Source organism: Sceloporus undulatus, chromosome 2 (assembly GCF_019175285.1).
Source record: "Sceloporus undulatus isolate JIND9_A2432 ecotype Alabama chromosome 2, SceUnd_v1.1, whole genome shotgun sequence".
Lineage (NCBI taxonomy): Eukaryota > Metazoa > Chordata > Lepidosauria > Squamata > Phrynosomatidae > Sceloporus > Sceloporus undulatus.
In genome coordinates this window covers 207,263,997-207,282,114 of record NC_056523.1, presented here as the reverse complement: position 1 = coordinate 207,282,114, position 18,118 = coordinate 207,263,997, and the positions used below count along the sequence as shown (strand labels likewise).

Sequence of the window (18,118 nt, the reverse complement as noted above, 5' to 3'; positions counted from 1 at the left end):
ACTAAGCAATCAGTTGTGCAGAACAGTAAGTGTTGTCTCTCGGAATGTAGCAGAGTCTCCTTCTTTCGAGGTTTTTAAACAGAGGCTGGATGGCCATGTGTTAGGAGTGCTTTGATTGTGTGTTCCTGGATGGCAGGGGGTTGGACTGGATGGCCCTTGTGGTCTCTTCCAACTCTATGATTCTAGGATTCTATTAAAAATTCAATGAGAAATATCTAAACTAATTTTTAATTGAATTTCAGATGTAGCTTTACAACTAAGCTATAAAATTTTGCTTAAACCATATGAAAAAAATTGCTAAATTAATTCATTTTTATATGATTATTTTTTTGCTCTTGCCACATTGTATTAGAGAATTTGTTTCAGAGACCCTCATAGTTACTCACTTCTCTTTTTGCCTTTTCAGAAATCATCTAGATGCTCTGAAGATGACATCAGGTTGAGAAAAGAGCGAGACCGTTATTGTGCCAATTTCCTAGAACCTGCTGGTGCTCGTGCAACAAAAGAAGAGAAAATGGAAATTGAAGCCCTTACCACAGAACATAAAAATATCACAATGGGGACTTCAACACATGCAGCAGACAGTCAAACACACTTCTTTTCTCCTGCTGCCAGTCACAATGGACTTAGAGACAGACATGAATCCTTAGACAGTGAGGTTGCTAAAGAGATCCAATATCTTGATGAAGTGCTTGAAGCAAACTGTTGTGATTCTGCTACTGATAACCCTTTTAACGGTATGACTTCCTCTTCCCCTGAGCCAAGATCATCCATTGTTGGGGGTGGCTCTGGTCCATCTATTCATGTTACAAATGATTCCACAGTGCTCAGTAAAAGTGGCCTCACTGTAGTCGATGGACAACCAGCCACTGAGCATAGTGAAATGAATGTAGTATCTGGGAAGCTAAAACCAAATGGCCATTCTGTGAGTGTACTAGAAGAGGAACACTGTGACAATCTAAAAGTGCCAGTGAGTCCATGCTCATCCACCAGTTCAAGGTCTTCCAAGGATGGGGAGCCTGTATTAGCCACTATTAAGAAAGAAGCTAAATTTGAACTTAGAGCATTTCATGAAGAGAAAAAGCCATCCAAGCTCTTTGAGGAGGAGGATCAAAAAGAGAATTACAGAGTGCGTAAAGTGAGACCCTCTGAAGAAATGATAGAGCTTGAAAAAGAGAGAAGGGAGCTCATCCGAAGCCAGGCTGTTAAGAAGAACCCAGGCATAGCAGCAAAGTGGTGGAACCCACCCCAGGAGAAAACCCTGGAGGAAGAGCTAGATGATGAACATTTGGAGTCTCACAAAAAATATAAAGAACGCAAAGAGAAGCTGCAGCAGCACCCATCAATGCCTGTGAAACATGTCTCATATTCCTTTGCACCACCTGATCAAGTTAACATTAAGAAAGATGATATTGTCACAGAGCAAATAGATTTTTCAGCTGCACGGAAGCAGTTTCAATTGATGGAAAATTCAAGTCAGACGAACAGCACAGCTGCATCCAAGAGATCAGGGACCCCCAAAATGTTCACAGTCCAACCCTTCTACAAACCAATAGGTCCATCTCAAATGGACCGGCGATCAGTCTCAGTTACTAAACCTGTGTCTCTGTGTGGACAAACTGTACAGGCTGGCAATAGTGATATAACAATTGTAAAAGCTGAGAAGGTTTCTTGCATCTCAGATGACAACAGTGTTCAAAATATCTCTGGTGACCCAGAGCGAGTGTCTTCTTATATTGATCCCACAAAGACTGGCCAGGCAACAAAAATATGGTCAGAAGATAGTGAATTCACAAGTGCAAAAGCAGTGTTTACAGTGGTGAGAGATGATGAACAGGGTATATTAGAGCCATTCTCAAGGTCAGTCAATGTGTCTTCCCCTCCGGAAGAACTAGACTCTGGTTTAGATGAATTGTCTGTAAGATCTCAGGATACAACTGTTTTGGAAACACTCTCCAATGACTTCAGCATGGATAATATCAGTGACAGTGGTGCCTCCAATGAAACAATGAACGCCCTTCAAGAAAATTCGCTCACTGATTTCTCCTTGCCTCAGACCCCTCAAGCTAATACACCTTCCGAATGTCAAGGAGAAGGTGTCTCAAAGTCACTTAGTGACCATGGCTTTTATTCTCCATCTGACTCCATGCTCATTGATGAGCAGTTGGAACACCAGGCTGGTCTCCTGGTTCAAAATGCCATTCAGCAAGCCATAGCTGAGCAGGCTGGCAAAATAAGCTGCAAGCACGCAGAAGAAAAGAACTGTCAGGTCAAGGAGGATACAAACAAGTTACTGTGTTCTGAGAAACAGCACAATTCAACATTTCAACCACCTCAGGTGTCATCTCCTGTGCAAGAAAAACGAGATGCCACACCAAAGTCTTCAGCAGTCCAAAGCTCTACCCTCAGGGAAAGGCAGGCTCTTCAGCCGCCTCTCATTACTCATGCCATCAAACCAGTCACTGTGGAGGAAACCAAGCCAGAAGTCAGCTATTTCAGCAAATATTCCGAAGCAGCTGAGCTTAGGAGCACAGCTTCCATTCTGGCTATGCAAGAAGCAGAAGTGACCGTAGGGCCTTTCAAACTGAGGTCAAAAAAACAGAGGACTTTGTCCATGATAGAAGAAGAGATCCGTGCAGCCCAAGAAAGAGAAGAGGAACTGAAAAGGCAGAGGCAGGGAATGCAGCTAACACGGAGCCCTGTTGCAAAGAATGCACCTTCACTACCCACCAGAACTGTGTCTTACAAAACTGCACCAGGTAAGAGCTTGACATTTTATCCTATGCCAAGCAAATGTGGACTCTCTTGTTTTCATACTCTGACCTTTTTGTTTGTTGTACATGTAGGTGATATTTTGCAGTCTTGCCAAATGAGACCTGAAAGTCCATCAGATGAGATGTTAGCAGACTCTCATTTTAAAAAAATGCAAGGTCATGACTCCCAAGAAACTCACACACAGGACATAAGTACAAAGTCTGTCACTTGGCTCTGGCTTAGCTGTGTTTAGCTGAATTTAGCTGTGTTACCTAAAGGAGTGGAGATAAATCTCTTAAAAACTGTATCTTGTGGAAGAGAACGCCATTAAAAGAACTGTTCTTTTTTTCTGTCCTGAACTTATTGTCCATTAGTTTTCCTAATTTTAGTGCTATATGAGGGCACTGGCCAACATCTTTTCAAAGTCCAGATATCTAAAGTAGATTATTAATTCCCATCAAACCTGGGTCCTTCTTTACTTCCAAGTACAAGAATCCTCAACCATTGGATTTTGGCTAGGGGCACTGGGAGTTGGAGGCCAAAGAATCTGGATGACCAAAATTTGAGGATCACTATATTAGATCACCACCTTCAACTGATAGTCAGCCTACATCCAGCATAACAATACCACACTTTACTTGAAATTTAAATTCATTTGAAGTGATGGTAAAAGAAATTTAGAAAGGGTTTGAGTAATAGATTCATTGTGGACTTAACTGTAGGGCTAGCAACACAGCCATTTTTTTAAAAAAAGAGCTTGTTTTCTTTGTTTAACTTTTGAAATTATCAGCCTGTCTTCAACTCATCAAAATCAGAAATCAGTCTCATTTTGACAGTACACTTTTTTTTTAGAAGATCAGATTGATGGACAATAATTACATTTTCTGTAGCACATAACACCATAAATTGGAATTGAGGTAAATGAACGGTGAGGATGGGACAGTTAGACAGCATAATTGGCCTTATGATTTGAGCCCATTCCAGCAATGTGGCTAAATATAACAAAATATACAGCTGAAGTTTAATTTGTAATGTGAAAAGTGTCCGACCTCAAGCTTGGTGTCAGAATTCAAAGACATAGCCCCATTAGTTTGGATTGGTATGCAAAAGGATATTATTCACACATGTAACCTGCTCGTTCATGGATGTAAATGTCTGTCCGTAGGCACTTCACTCCAAGCAGCTGGTGAAGTAGCCTCAATCTATGAAAACTTGTTACAAACTTCTATCTCTCAGTTAGTCCCAAAGATTCCACAATATCCTTTGGCAGACCTCAAACTTGTCTGATATCAGCTATTCTTGATAGCCCGCCAGTGCCATAGAAGAAAGGGTCCCAAAAGTTATCTCAAAGAGAAGTAGAAGTGGGGAGCTATCTGTTGCAATCACTGCTGGCCAAGAAAGGCATATCCGAGGTAATGAACATTAAATTGTTGGTGGGAGAAGACCATCATTAATGTTTGGAAAGAATGAATGAATAAAATGAAGTTCAAATATGAAGCTGAAATGTTTTGTTGTTTCCTCACAAGTATGCCTCTTAGATTTTTTTACTTCAGTTTTTTTTTTTTTAAATCGTCACAGACATGGAACTTGTGTGACCTTCCTGACATTATTGGACTATAACTCCCAGCATTTTTCATCTTTGTTGGGAACTTCAGTCAAACAACAGTTCCCACCCTTGCTATACAGCAACATGATCCACAAAAATAGAACCAAAAATAAAGGTTTATACTGTATAACCTAAAAACTAAAGCCCAACCGTTACAGAAGAACTGAGAGCACCTAGGTTTTGGGCTATGATTCCAAGAATCTAGCTAATAGCCATGTTGAATGGAACATTTTGGAAAGAGGTATAGGCACAAAACTCTGCTTTTTCCAGCTCTGATTGGGATAATACTTCTAACAACTTAAACTCTGAAAAATGAAAAATAAAAATAGGTACTCTGTCTTAAATAGCAAATGCCTCCATAAAGGATATGAACAATAGATGAAAACAAAAAGAGACATCAAAATATTGGATAGGAAAGAACTTCCAGAAAGTTGTTTCTGTCATATACACTGCTGGACATCTTAACTGCATGAATGACAGAATCTACACATATTTGAAGATACTACAGTGGAAGGAGGTACATATGCAAGAGGATGCTGTGCTTTGTATACATGTTAAAATCACCAGTATACACAATCCAAATAATGTTGCGTACTTTTCTGGTTTTTGAATTCATGGCAAGCACTGGGTTCTCCCACTGAGACCATTGTGATTTGAATTCACTTAATCTTAACTAGAATTAGTACCTTTTACAGCTCTTAAAGCTCCATGCCATGTGAAAGATAAGTTATGCAGTGTGCTGTTTCCTTATGCGGGGATCTGTTCCGGACCCTCCTCCCGCATAAGGGGGAAAACATGTCAAGTCAAGCTCCATTAGAAGTAATGGGGCTCGTGCCCGCAGCATGCCGCAGGGCTCATGCCCCATTACCTCTTCCTGGCGTGTTGAGGCTTCTTCCAGCGCAGGTTTCCAGCGTATGCTGGAGGCCGCATAAGCCGTGCCCATGTATAACACAGGTGCACTGTATAACACAATAGTGTGAGATATAGATCATACCCTGGAAGTAGGGACTTGATTAATTATAAGGAAAGTAGTTTTCACGTAGCACTTACTTCTAAACTTTAATGGCAGCTATTGACAGATTTCTTCAGAAAGAGGAATTGTATGTTTCAGCTTAGAGAACAAATTTTAGTTCAGTATTGATACTGGAATGTCAACTTGAATGTCAACAATTTTGAATTGTTATACTTGAATGTATAATTTTGGGGACATTGCTGCATCAATGCAGAGTAACATTTCTAAACATGTGCTTTCATTCTTCCTTAAACCTAACCAGTAAAGAAATTAGCACATTTTAATTTTGGCATATTTTTAAACAATAAGACATCTAACAGATTTTGCTATTTCACAGATGATTTTAGGCCATTCAGAATAATTTTCATTCATTTTCAAGAACTGTAAAGAAACTTTGTTTGCAGCTAAAAAGTGGAAGGTTAACCTAAAAGGGAGGTTAACTTAGACTGTGTGTACAATTGGATTTATCTTTATGGACAACATAGTGAGAGGATCTGCACAAAATATGAAAATTTTGTTAGAAAAAAAATGTGTAATAATAATAATAATAATAATAATAATTTGTTTTATTTATATACCGCTATTCCAAAGATCATAGCGGTGAACAGCAAGTAAGCTAATTAGCAAGTAAGCTAATAATGAAATTCAAGACTAAAAAGGAATGAAGAAATAATATATGTTTTAATGGGTCGTCCACTAAATTTATGCTTTCGTGTTAATGCTTTTTTCCTCTGTGGCCTGCCTAGAAGTTCAATGTGACATATGATTTACAGGCCTGATATAAATTAATTTTTGAAAAAAATTATTCCAATTATTTTGCAGTTTTCTGTGCAGTCTTTGTAAATTGTGCCTCCAGCTGCTGTTATATAGGCTGCAACAAAATTAAAAATAAATACATCACAGCAATTTCTTTATTAGGCCAAACAAAAGACAAAATACACACACTTCCAAAATTCCATGGTTTCTTTATTAATTTTTTTAAAATGTACAAGAGAATAATAGTTGCCTGTATCTTGTTTGAGATATTTAGTTAAGATACTGTTCAAGGTGGCCTTCAGGGAAGATTGATGCAGGTGAATGCCCCACCCTTTCTTTGCTATGATGATGATGTTGAGAACAAGGACAATAAACACTAAGTAGAGAAATTTCCATCTCATGTTAGGAGCACCAAAGTTAGAACTAGCCCATCTCTGGACTGTTAGCATTCTGATATAGGAGCTGCCCACCCAGTGAATCATTTGCAGAAGACTGCACTGGTAGTAGCTGTTGTCGTCGTCACATACTTGGCATGCCGTTTAAATTGTGGCACACTTCAGATTTCACCAGAATTTATATACTGTATAAGAAGCAGGCTTCTCTCACAGATAATTTCCACCACCACTTCTCTTATCTGGTTTCAGCATTGTATTGAATCTTAAGCCGAAGTAAAAATGGATGTCCTAACGGGAACTGAAATTTCTTTTATATTGTTTATCTGGTCTGTATAAATATGGATTGAAGTTCTCTTTAAACATCCTATCTAAAAAACTTGATGAGGGCAAGAGCAATACTTGAGGCCATGGAAAAATACTTGAATGGTTTCTCTGTTGAACCTTTGTTATGAGTGTTTAGTAGATTAATATTTGTGGAACAAATGAGAACAATAGCTTTGACTGCTAAGACTATATAGTATATACTGTTTTCTCTTTATGTAATATTGATAGGGCCAGAGATAGTAACTAGTTGAAATGAATTACATTGCGAGGTAGGTTTAAATTTTTCTAATGAATGGAAGCATTTTAATTAAATCTATTTTTCAAGCCAATTTAAGTTGGAATTTCTGCATAACTTAATTCCAGAATTAAATTGCTCAGTTGCTGGTTAATTAAATAAGACATATAAAAGAAGCAGCATTTTATTATAGTTTAGTATTTGAATATTGTGTCCTCAAAAGAGAAGATTTACACAATTTTACAGTTTTCTATTTACTGTACATAAATGTAGTATTTCTTGCCTGGTATTTGCATAATCTTTGGGGAAATTATTCTGCACAAAAATACAGTTATTTGTATGATAATTGTGTGATTGTACGCACACACAAAAACTGATCCTAGAAAGTCAAAAGTGTTTTTTGTGCAAGATTGTTGTTGCTGTACAAAAAAAGTAATTTTGTACAAAAAAAAATCTTGAACAAAAAAACAGCAGTATGGCTGTTTTTTGTACAAGATTTCTAGGTTTTTCATAAGATTTTTTTGGAGGGGGGTACAATATTTGCACAGAATTTTGCCCAAAAAACCCTACATTTGGTTGTCTGAAAACAGTGTTTGGGGGGGGGGGAAACAATACAGCCCCCTCCCATGTATTTCTGTACAGGATGATTTCCCCAAAATCCTTCAGAATGCACAAATGCTGGTTGAAACTACACAAAATCTCGCCACTGTATTATTCTTCCAAACTGTTTTCCTGAATTTTGAAAAATACATTTTGCCAGATAACAAAAAATTGTGCATATTTCTATAGTGCAAATGCCTTGGGTGAGACAGCAGTAAAGTGGCAATTAACTCTTCACATGAACATTGATACCAAGGCCGGGCAAAGTGTGGTCTATGTGCCACATGCAGCCCCAAAATCATTTCTATGGTCCCCAGGGGCCATAATATTTTTGCAAAAACCTTTTTTGCTCCAGAGTGCTTCCAAATGCACTTTAGGGGATGTGAAGGGTATTTCCACCACATTTTAAGGGCCCTTGTAAAAAATTTCAAACAAAACATCTTGCCCCCAAATGCTCCAAAATATCCACTGGTCATGGTTCCATTTTACAAAATTCTTAGATGAAGGAGGAATATTTTTAATTCTCAGCCAGAGAACTCTAGTGTCTCAACAACCTACAAACATCAGGAGTCCATAAGATGTAGCCATGGTAATTAAAGTGGAATCATATTGCTATAATTGTGTAGTGTGAAAGGGTCCTAAATCATTATCTGATGATGTAAGTCCTATCCTATACCATAGGTTACCTATCAGGTATCATTTCAATTTGCTTTTGAACCAATATTCTTTCTGTTTGCTGCACCATTTGGGGGCCGTTCAAACAACAGTTTTAGAACTATAATTCCATTTTAGTGGCCATAGCAACATCCTATTGAATCCTGGGGTTTGTAGTTTGATGAGGGACCAAAGCACATATCTAGCTGAGAATTCTACTTTTTTCCTTATTGGCTGTAAACTGCAGGATTCTACTGGATAGAGTCATGACAGTTAAAATAGAATCAAAGCACTATAACTATATGTAGCGTGAATGGACCCTTTGTTTGATTCAAACTTCACTTCTGTAAGGAGGTAAATGTATAGCCAGATTTAGAGCGAGAAAAGAAATACTTAGCATTCAAAATAGCCAGTTGCTGTTTTTGATGAGTCTGTTCACCATCTAGTGCTGTGCTCTGCAAAATCTGAACTCTGCTGTATAAACAGAATGGAGATAGGGATTTCTGGATGTTTCTGGAAATACTTTATGTTGTTAAATTCTGATTAGATTGACAAAAAAACTCTGAATTTCAGACCTCCTTGTTTTTTGGTTTTTACATTTTTCTCCTAATAAAGAATGGAGCGTAGTTCAAGCTTGTGGGATTTTTAGTTTCCGTTTCAACACAGAATGTGATATGCAGTCAGTCTTAGGGCTTTTAATTTTCTGTTACTTATTTTTGCTAGAGTGTATTCTCTTGTAGGACTACATATGCTTATCCTCATTAAGTGTATCCTTTCCACTTGGCATTCTCCTTTACAGGAAAAAATATATATACATTGAATCAAGCTAATGAAAAATGGAGTCTGTTGTAAATCTTTGCTGTGCTTAGATCTTCAGTGAGGAACAAAATGATCCATATAAACCAGATGTCTCATCTGTGAACACCAGGAAATTCCTAACAGGATATGACTGATGCCTCATGGCAGCTGTAGCTTTCCCTGAACCTCCATTTATGACCCCATTAGTGCTTGTGAGTAAGCAGTTGCTTCACAAAGAGAGAAAGCAGGTTGAAGTTTCCCCTTTTGTTACAGCTCAAGTGTGTGAGAGTGTGTGTGTGTGTGAGAGAGAGAGACTGAGGGTGTGGCAACAATCTTGTACCCATTTCTCTGATTAACTCCACAGAACTCAGTAGGATTGCAAGACTAACATTCATCAAATTTTCTTCCAATGAAATGCATGCAGTCAACTAGTAGTCATCTTGATACTTCTTCAGAAGCCCCATAAAATCAAGTGGGAATTTTTTACATCTATCTGTTCTTATTGCCATTCTTATAGTCCAGATCCAAGTGTGGTGTGTCCAGTAAATATTTTAAATGCTTACCAAATCTTCTCAACTATGTGATAGCAGTAGATTATTTGTATGGTGTTCTCAATATGAATGGCATTTGATATCCTAAAAGAAGAAAAAACTCTCCAAGGATCTTAACAACCTAAACTTTACTAGTTAGGGAGGCAACAAATGAAAGGGGCTAAAAGATAAACCAAATAACAAGGACTAAGGAAACAACAATACCAGTTAGAAGGCATATTCTCAGAAGACACACTTGGCAGTAAGATAGCAAACCTCAACCTTGCATTGATAGGCCAATCAAATACTTAGGTTAGACTTTTCCTGTAAACTTCACTGCTCAGTTTTTGTGTTGAAGAGGGGCTCCTCCCCAAAAGTCTAGTAAAAATTTAAAATATTAAATTATTTACAGAAAGCAAAAAACATGGTGTTCTAAACTGCTGTCGATCAAAAGCACAATAGAAGTATTTCTAACAATTGTGATACTTCCATTGGTTTTTTCCCCTTATTTCTTATACTGATATTGCAGTTAAGGTAATCAAAATCACTTCCATATTAATCCACCATTCCCTCTCATGATATGGTAGGAAGTAAGCAGAGTGCTATTGCTTTTGGCCTCAAACAGGCACAGTGCTCACATAAGTAATGATACAAGAAGGATTGTGGATTCCAAAACAGTAGTAGATTGATAAGCACCAGTATTCAACAGACCTATTCCACTTGCGTGGTCATAACCATTTGAATGACTTTAGTATTGTATATATGAACAAGTCCACTTGAATAACTTTACTCTTGTATGTTCAGTTTCTTTCATGGTCTACCAGCTTATTTTACATTTGCAAGCAACTTCTTTCATGGCCCAGGAAGATATTAATCAATTAATTAGTTAATGCTCAGCCTCTCTCCCAGCATGGGACCCAAGGTGGCTCACAAGCCTAAAAAAATAAGTGATAAAATAAAGATAAAACAACATTAAACAAACTATCATATTAAAACACCATTAATTTTAAAAGTGCAAAGTCATCTAAAAACAAAACAATAATAATAAAATCACAACATATGGGCCAAGTAGAGTGGCTTCTGGATGCTTCAGGGGCATGGTGTTTATACAGTGCATGCTCCTGACATGGCTTGAAGCCCCTCCAAGGCCACCTCAGGCAGCCAGAAGCCACCAGCAAAAGGAGTGCTCCTGCTGGCGACTCTTTTGGGATCAGGCCATCTGATTGCTGCAGTCCTAGGCCTATTGGGGTCTGATAGCAGCTGCTTTGCCCTAAGGATGATGATGACTCAAGAACAGCTAACAACACCAACAAAAATATCTTTTTAATTAAACACACATTTGATTATTGTGTGGTCTCTGTGTTATAATTTTATTATTATTGTTTTGTTTTTAGATAACTTTGCACTCTTTCTGTTTAAATCTGTGGCAATTAAATGGTTTTAGCCTTGGCCAGATTATGACCGCAAACAATTACAATAGTAGCAAGGAATAGGAAAACAGTTTTAAAGACACCCAAGAGCTCTGTACCATCAGAGGTTCTTTGTATTGAGCAAGGTCATGCATTTAATTTCCTAGGGAAATGGTCTAAAGATATTGTGCTAGTTTCCTCTTTTGAATAAGCAGCAAAACGTTCAAGGAGCTGTAGTTTGTTCGGTATACTGCCTTGTGTAAGGAAGGGGACAAGATGGCTGCCATACATTCATCACCTGAGCTCACTCTCAGGAGCAAGAGAGTACTGTACTTAAAACAATTTTGTCACTTTTCTCTATACCTTTAAATTTTGAATAATACACATTCTGGGAGCTTTTGTTTTCCCCTGATACTTTAACATTACACTGCTTTGGTAAATTCAAGCCTCAATCCCCACTGGGATCCTATCTACCTTATTTGATTTCCCTGCCTTATTATTTTCCTGCCAGCAGTCTCCTCTCTTCCATCTACTCTGATGTCACCATAAAATGTTCAGCTTTGCCAAAGTCCTTGATAAGTTGGTCAGCGGTCAGGTCTTATTTGAATGAAGCAGTATTTGTTAACAGTATCCAATATCAACATGATACCTCCAAGTGATTTCATAAAGCTTGTGGTTTCAGTTACTGTTGTTTTATTACTTTTTCTTTCACACAGCTTCTCATAGGTGTTTGTTTTGGACACAAACACCAATCTCCCTCAGTTCCATTTCTCAAAACCTCTAACTCCTGCCATACCTTCCCTCCTCAGCCAGTCAACATTCAGCACATTCCAGCATTCTTACTCATTCACTCCCCCATCTGCTCTCACATCTTCCTTTTGTATACCCTAAAACATCTATGTTTCCCATATTTTACAACACTGTGTCTCATTCATTCATTCATTTATATTATTTCTGTATCAGTTCCCAGGACCCACAAGAGTTCCCAAGGTGATGAACAAATAAAAAAACCAGTAAAACAATACGGAGATAAAAACATTTTAAAAACACATTAAAACACTCTAAAATCTGTTTAAAAACAATCCTAGAGTTCAAGTAATAAAACATTTAAAACAGCAAACATTCAAACACTGAATGCCACGCAGAGCAGCTCTGCTTTGGCTGCCCACCAGAAGCTTAAAAGAGATGGGGCCAGGATGACTTCCTTGGGTGGAGAGTTCCACAGTTGAGGTGCTGCTACAGAGAAAGCCCTGTTATGTGTACCTGCCAACCTAACTTTATGAGGTCCTGGGACACACAACAGGGCCTCCTCTGAAGATCTCGATTTTCTGGCAGGTTCATATGGAAGAAGGCAGTCTTTCAGATACCTTTAATCCAAGTCACTTAGGGCCTTTGTATATCAACACCAGCACCTTGAATTGAGCTCAGAAGCAAACTTTCCAATTTCGAGTTCTTGCAGTACTGGCGTTATATGGTCTCTAGACTGCATACCCAATACCAGTCTGGCTGCTGCATTTTGCATGATCTGCAGCTTCCTTTTTGATGGGAGCCCCACATACGGTGCATTATAGTAATCTAATCAGGAGGTAACCTGATTACTAAAGGGCAGGAACCACTGTGGCCAAATTTATCTTCTCCAAGAAAGGGCATAGCAAAGACACTCCTGGCCACCACAGTAACCTGGCTTTCCAGGAGCAGCGCTGGGTCCAAAAACACCCCCAAGCCATGAATGTGATCTTTCAGAGAGAGTGCAACCCCGCTGAGAACAGATTTCAATACCAGATTGGTTTTCCTGTTGACAAGCAGCACTTCTATCTTGTCTTGGTTAAATCTCAGTCTATTCCCCTATATCCAGTCCTTTACTACATCCAGACGAGAATTCAGTACTACCATAGCTTCCATGGCATCAGTGGTAAAGTAGAGATATAGAGCCTGGTGTCATCCAAGCCCAATGCTCCAGATGACTTCTCCCAGCATAGGGGACAGTATTGATCTCTGTGGCTAATGGTCAAAAGGCTAAATAACAGATCCCAGCACTGTCATCTGGGAATGTTCAGCCAATAAAGACCCAAACCACTGCAAAACAAAGCCCTCAAATCCCATAACCAAATGACCCAGGAGAATACCATGGTTGATGGTGTCAAAGTCCATGAAAGATCCAGGAGGACCAACAGAGACACATTTCCCCTTTCCAACACCTAGTGACCAAGGTCATTCCTGTCCCATTTTTATCCAGGCCTGAGTACAGATTGGAATGGATCCAGATAATTGGTTTCATCCCAGAAAGTCTAGAATTGTGTTGCCACCACTCCCTCTAGGGTCCAAAACTCACTACAGAAATCCAGTTTGTGACGGCTTTAAGGGTCCTGGCTCAGTGCTAGGGAATTCTGGGAAGTGAAGTTTTGTGACACATTTAGCCTTCTCTGTTAGAAAGCTCTGCTGCCACAATAAATTACAATTCCAAGGATTCCCTAGCATTGAGCCAGGGCAGTTAAAGCAGCCTCAGACTGGATGATTTCTGCAGTGTGTTTTGGACCTAGGTGAGGACCTCACTTAGAAAGGTCCTGCAAAAATTACCTTGGGAGGTGGAGTACAATGAAGATTTATCCTACAAAGGTCTTACAATTTTTGCAGTTGTAGTTTTATGAGATATTTAGCCTTCCATGAGAGAGGGCTCTGGTGCCACAACAAATTACAAATCCCAGAACTCCATAGCATTGAGCCATGGCAGTTAAAGTGGTGTCAAACTACATTATTTTGTGCAGATGCAGCCCTAAACATCAGTCTAATCTCTTAGGGTGGTAAGATGCAGGACAAGGCCAGTTTTAATTAGCATGTTTTACTTGTTTGGTAAAGGTTTAAAAAAGGTGGTAGTTCATATTTTTCCCACTGCAGTGAGCAATTCCCACAGCACCCCTGACCTCTAGTGGCCACAGCTGTTCTGGCTCATCATAGAAATTGTCCCTAGCTGTTTGCAATTGTTGAATGCATAGAAAAGGCTTGAGGTTATGGTGTTTATCTGTTTAGTCCTGGCAATGAGCTTGGGGATTGTAAATGTAAACATACTGCAAAATTACATTCATATATTCAGTGTGAAGGATCAGAATCATAATGTAATCACACACCCCAACATGGGAAGCAAAAGGGAATTTAACCCTTTGCCATCCCTTAAGGAGCCCATGCTGGCAATTTGCAGAGGGAAGAGATCCCCTTTTCTTGAATAATTTGCAGGCATTGGGACCCTACATCAGAAGGAACACAATTAGGGACAAATGTTTAAAGTTTTCTTAACTCCACAGGCTAAGGCCCAAGCCTAGTTCATGACTCTTACTCTTACTTTTGAGTAAAACTGTATTCTAGCTTTAAAAAATGACAAATAACCTGGCTGCCAGAATATCTTTTCCAAAAGGAAAATACATTTCATTTAAAAGTCTGCCTAAGGGGTTGCTACCAGCTATAGATGCCCCTCATCTCTATACTTAGAAGCAGTATGACATAATCACTTGTTCTTGGAATATTATGATGGTGCAATGGGTTGTGCTGTCTGGCCCTCATGGTACGTAGTAATGTTAGAGCATTTATTTAATTTATCTACATGACTTAATATCCCATTTCATATCCAAAAAGCTTCTCCAAGTGACTCAGAAAATAGGTGCTATAATAAAAAATCATTTTTAAATCTAGTATCAGGATGAACTCAACATAAGCTGCATGCACACTGCAGAAATAATCCAGTTTGACTTTAGCTGCCATTGTTCAGTGCTATGGAAACTAGTTTTCTGAGATATTAGCCGCCTCTGTCAGAGCACTCTGGTGCTACAACAAACTGCAATTACCAGAAATCCATAGCATTCAGCCATGGTAGTAGTGGTGTTAAACTGGATTATTTTTTGCATTGGATGCAGCCATAATGTCTACATGGAGACAGAAATATTCAGGCACATTTTGGACCTTCATCCTTGGTCTTAGCAGTGTTGCTTTTTTGGCCATTGTATACAACCTTCACTGAGAAAATGAGAGCAACATATTGTTAAAGCAATAATTGTATGTGGAAATGGATACTCAGTCCTGGCTTCTGGATACCCAGTGGAGACAAATGGACACATATAATCAGTGAATTGCATCAGTCTCACTCCTCTTTTAATGCCTTCTACAATTTATTGCAAACCAAAAATAAAAATAGTCCCCAAAATATACCCTTTGCAATCTCAGACCAGTTGTATTTTTAAAGCAATTTTTCCAACCTTTGATAAGACTTTTCTGGTGCTGCTGCACAGGATAATATATATTGCTGAGATAGTGATGTGTGTAAAAAAGGGGGGTAATTGCAACACAGTCTGAGAAGCTTCCACATATGAACATTTTGGATGAGAAATTGAGAAAATGGGTACCTAGTAACAATTTCTTTTAATATGTCATGCTCCAAGGGAGAAAAATGATGGAGCTAAATCTTCCCTTGCTGCAAGTTAATTCTATGTTGTAGCACTCATATATGTTTGTATGTGAAAGAAATCTGTAAAGAAAAAAACCCTGAATTCAGACCTTACTGTGACTGGTATTTCTTAGGTTAGAGGAATGGCTGGAGCAGTCATTCAGAAAAGAGTGCCAAGATACGTGACAATGCCAGCCTGGTACATACTCCAGGATATAAAAAGCCTTTTTTGTACCTTTTGGATAAACCCTGCAAGGAATTAGTTACAAATAATAAGTGACCTGTAACCAAGTACTTTCTGCAATAATTACGGCATGACTAAGGGCCCCGAACAAACAGGCCAAAATAAAGCTGCTTCGGGTCACTTTGGAGGTATGCTATTTAAATGGCACACGCATCTTAAGAGGCCAGAAGCTGCACTCCAGTCCTTAGGACTGGAGCGTAGCTTTGGCGCAGCTTCTGGCCTCTTAGGACACATGTAGCATTTAAACAGCATATCTCCAAAGTGACCCGAAGCAGCTTTATTTTGGCCTGTCTATTCAGGTCCTGAGTAACACTATGATTATAATGCTTGATAACTTTATTCCTTTTGTGCTGTATGTTCTAATTACTTTTTAGCTGCAGTGGGCAACCCTCACTACTTAGGTGTGTTTTTACTCTTGAATAACCAAAGAGTTCCTCTTAAAAGTATAACTAAATCCATTGTGGGCCTTATAACTCTTAATTACTGTTTAAAAGCAGTTTTCCAAGCTCTGACAGTTGTGGTGGTTTGTTTCTAGTCTACTAAGCCAGGGATCAGGAAGCAATGTAGCACTTAACAAGAAAGAAAGTAGGGAAGATCTGAACCTGTACTGTAATCAGGTGTAAATGCTTTCCTGGTTTTTCCCAGAAGTGTGTTTACTGTGCTTGAATTATTTAAGTATATATTTTAGTTGTCCGAGTTGGAGAGCCAACGTTGGAAATCTATATGCAAAAATCCTAATACAGCCCTTCTTATTGATGAGCCAACTGCCTAATCATTACTTCTCCAGCCCATACCGATTAAATTCTCTTTCCTTTTGGAAGTGTGGTGTGTGTGTTTTCGGAATCTGATTGCAAACGTGTTACCTAGAGAAGGAAATTTTGATTGGGTCTTTGCAGGTAAAATAGAGAAGATCAAGCCACCTCCATCCCCAACTGCTGAAGGTCCCCCCTCGCATTTGGACTCAGCATCAGATGAAGCTGGAGGATCCCAAAGGCCCAAGAACCTGATGCAGACCCTTATGGAAGATTTCGAAACTCACAAAACCAAGAGGCGGGATAGGATGGATGATAGCAGTGTAAGCATATTCCATTTCTCCCATGCTCTTTTGTTTACATACAGTGGGATATCTTTCCAATAATAATATTGATCAACAACAACAGTTTCTAAAAAGCTTATCAATCACCTTTGTAGAATTCAGTGCATAAGACCATAAGCAAAAGCAGGCATTGTAGTAGTGGCGGCCGGGGTGTGTGTGTTCCTAATGGACACTTTAAAAAAAAAAAAGGAGTTGTGAGAGGTGGTGGTGGTGGTGGTGGTTTGTTTGTTGTTGTTCTTTGCCATCAAGTCAACTTTGGCTTATGGTAATCCTATAAAAGAAAGATGTCCAAAAGCCCTGTAATCCACTGCCTTGCTCTGCCACTGCCTGTGAAGGATTGTGCATGGGTGGATATCCTACAGGGCTTTCTCCTACTGTTGAGCTGCAGATAACCATGACATTCCAGAAACTGGTGATGTTGAGATGCCAGGGACAAGCAGCACACCCATCTTGCAGCACCAGTTGTGTAAAATGTGTGAGTAAGATAAGCAGGGGGAAAGGAAATTAAGAGAGAATGTAAGAGAGAGCTAAGGTCCATGTTGGGAGGAACAGCAAGGCCTGGGATTCAGGAAATGTAGAAAAGGGGCATAGAGAAGCTTTTGAGCTCAGTGAAAGTTATCTCTACCTTGAGTGAGAGATATTCCACTCTCTTGGGTGCTAATTTGTCTCTGAAGGGTCTTTTCAGAAAGTGATTTTTACAAAACATTCTGAAAGAAAAGGAAAAAAGATACCATATAGTTCATCTGAAGGGGGAGGGACAGCCCCAGTCTACTTTTGCTTCTAAACAACATTATCTTGTGGTCCATTATCCCTACACAATGTTTAGAGATTCATTGTGGCTCCCCACCACCCATCCCAACCTCCCACTGTATGTGCTTGTTACCAACTGGTCTGCAGAACAAAAAGGGAAATCCTAACAAAGCAAATGCATTGTGAAAGAACTCTAATCCAGCATCTCAGATTCTGTCACAGCACATTGTGACAGAATATGCATCTCTTTACAATGCATTGAACCTTCTTTTTGCAGACAACTGCCTTCTGAGTTTCCAGCTTCAAATCAAGATGTCACATCTTGTTCTCCACATTCAAGCAAGAATTAAAAATTGCAGAGAGTTCTTGGCCTTGTATAAGTCACTGGTGCCTATCTGCCAAAAGGTAGCCTTTTATCTAGGCAAAATGACAATAAGTGTCTAGTACAGTATGCAATTAAAGCAAACTTTAATTTGCACTCAGTATTAGCTCCATTTCTTGTCAAGGCACAGAGACTTTGCAA

At 39.0% G+C, this 18,118-nt stretch overlaps 1 protein-coding gene across 4 annotated transcripts in view; it reads left to right on the top strand.

Annotated features, from left to right (window-relative positions):
- The window catches only part of PALM2AKAP2 (PALM2 and AKAP2 fusion), a 325,590-nt gene that overhangs the window by 294,789 nt on the left and 12,683 nt on the right, over nucleotides 1-18,118 (top strand). For 3 of the 4 annotated variants that reach the window (XM_042450171.1, XM_042450169.1, XM_042450168.1), the window contains 2 exons: nucleotides 407-2,759; nucleotides 16,646-16,824. In XM_042450171.1, the coding sequence (XP_042306105.1) occupies nucleotides 407-2,759; nucleotides 16,646-16,824 (2,532 nt within the window). The remainder of the gene's footprint in view (nucleotides 1-406; nucleotides 2,760-16,645; nucleotides 16,825-18,118) is intronic. The other variant, XM_042450170.1, reaches the window with a different exon arrangement.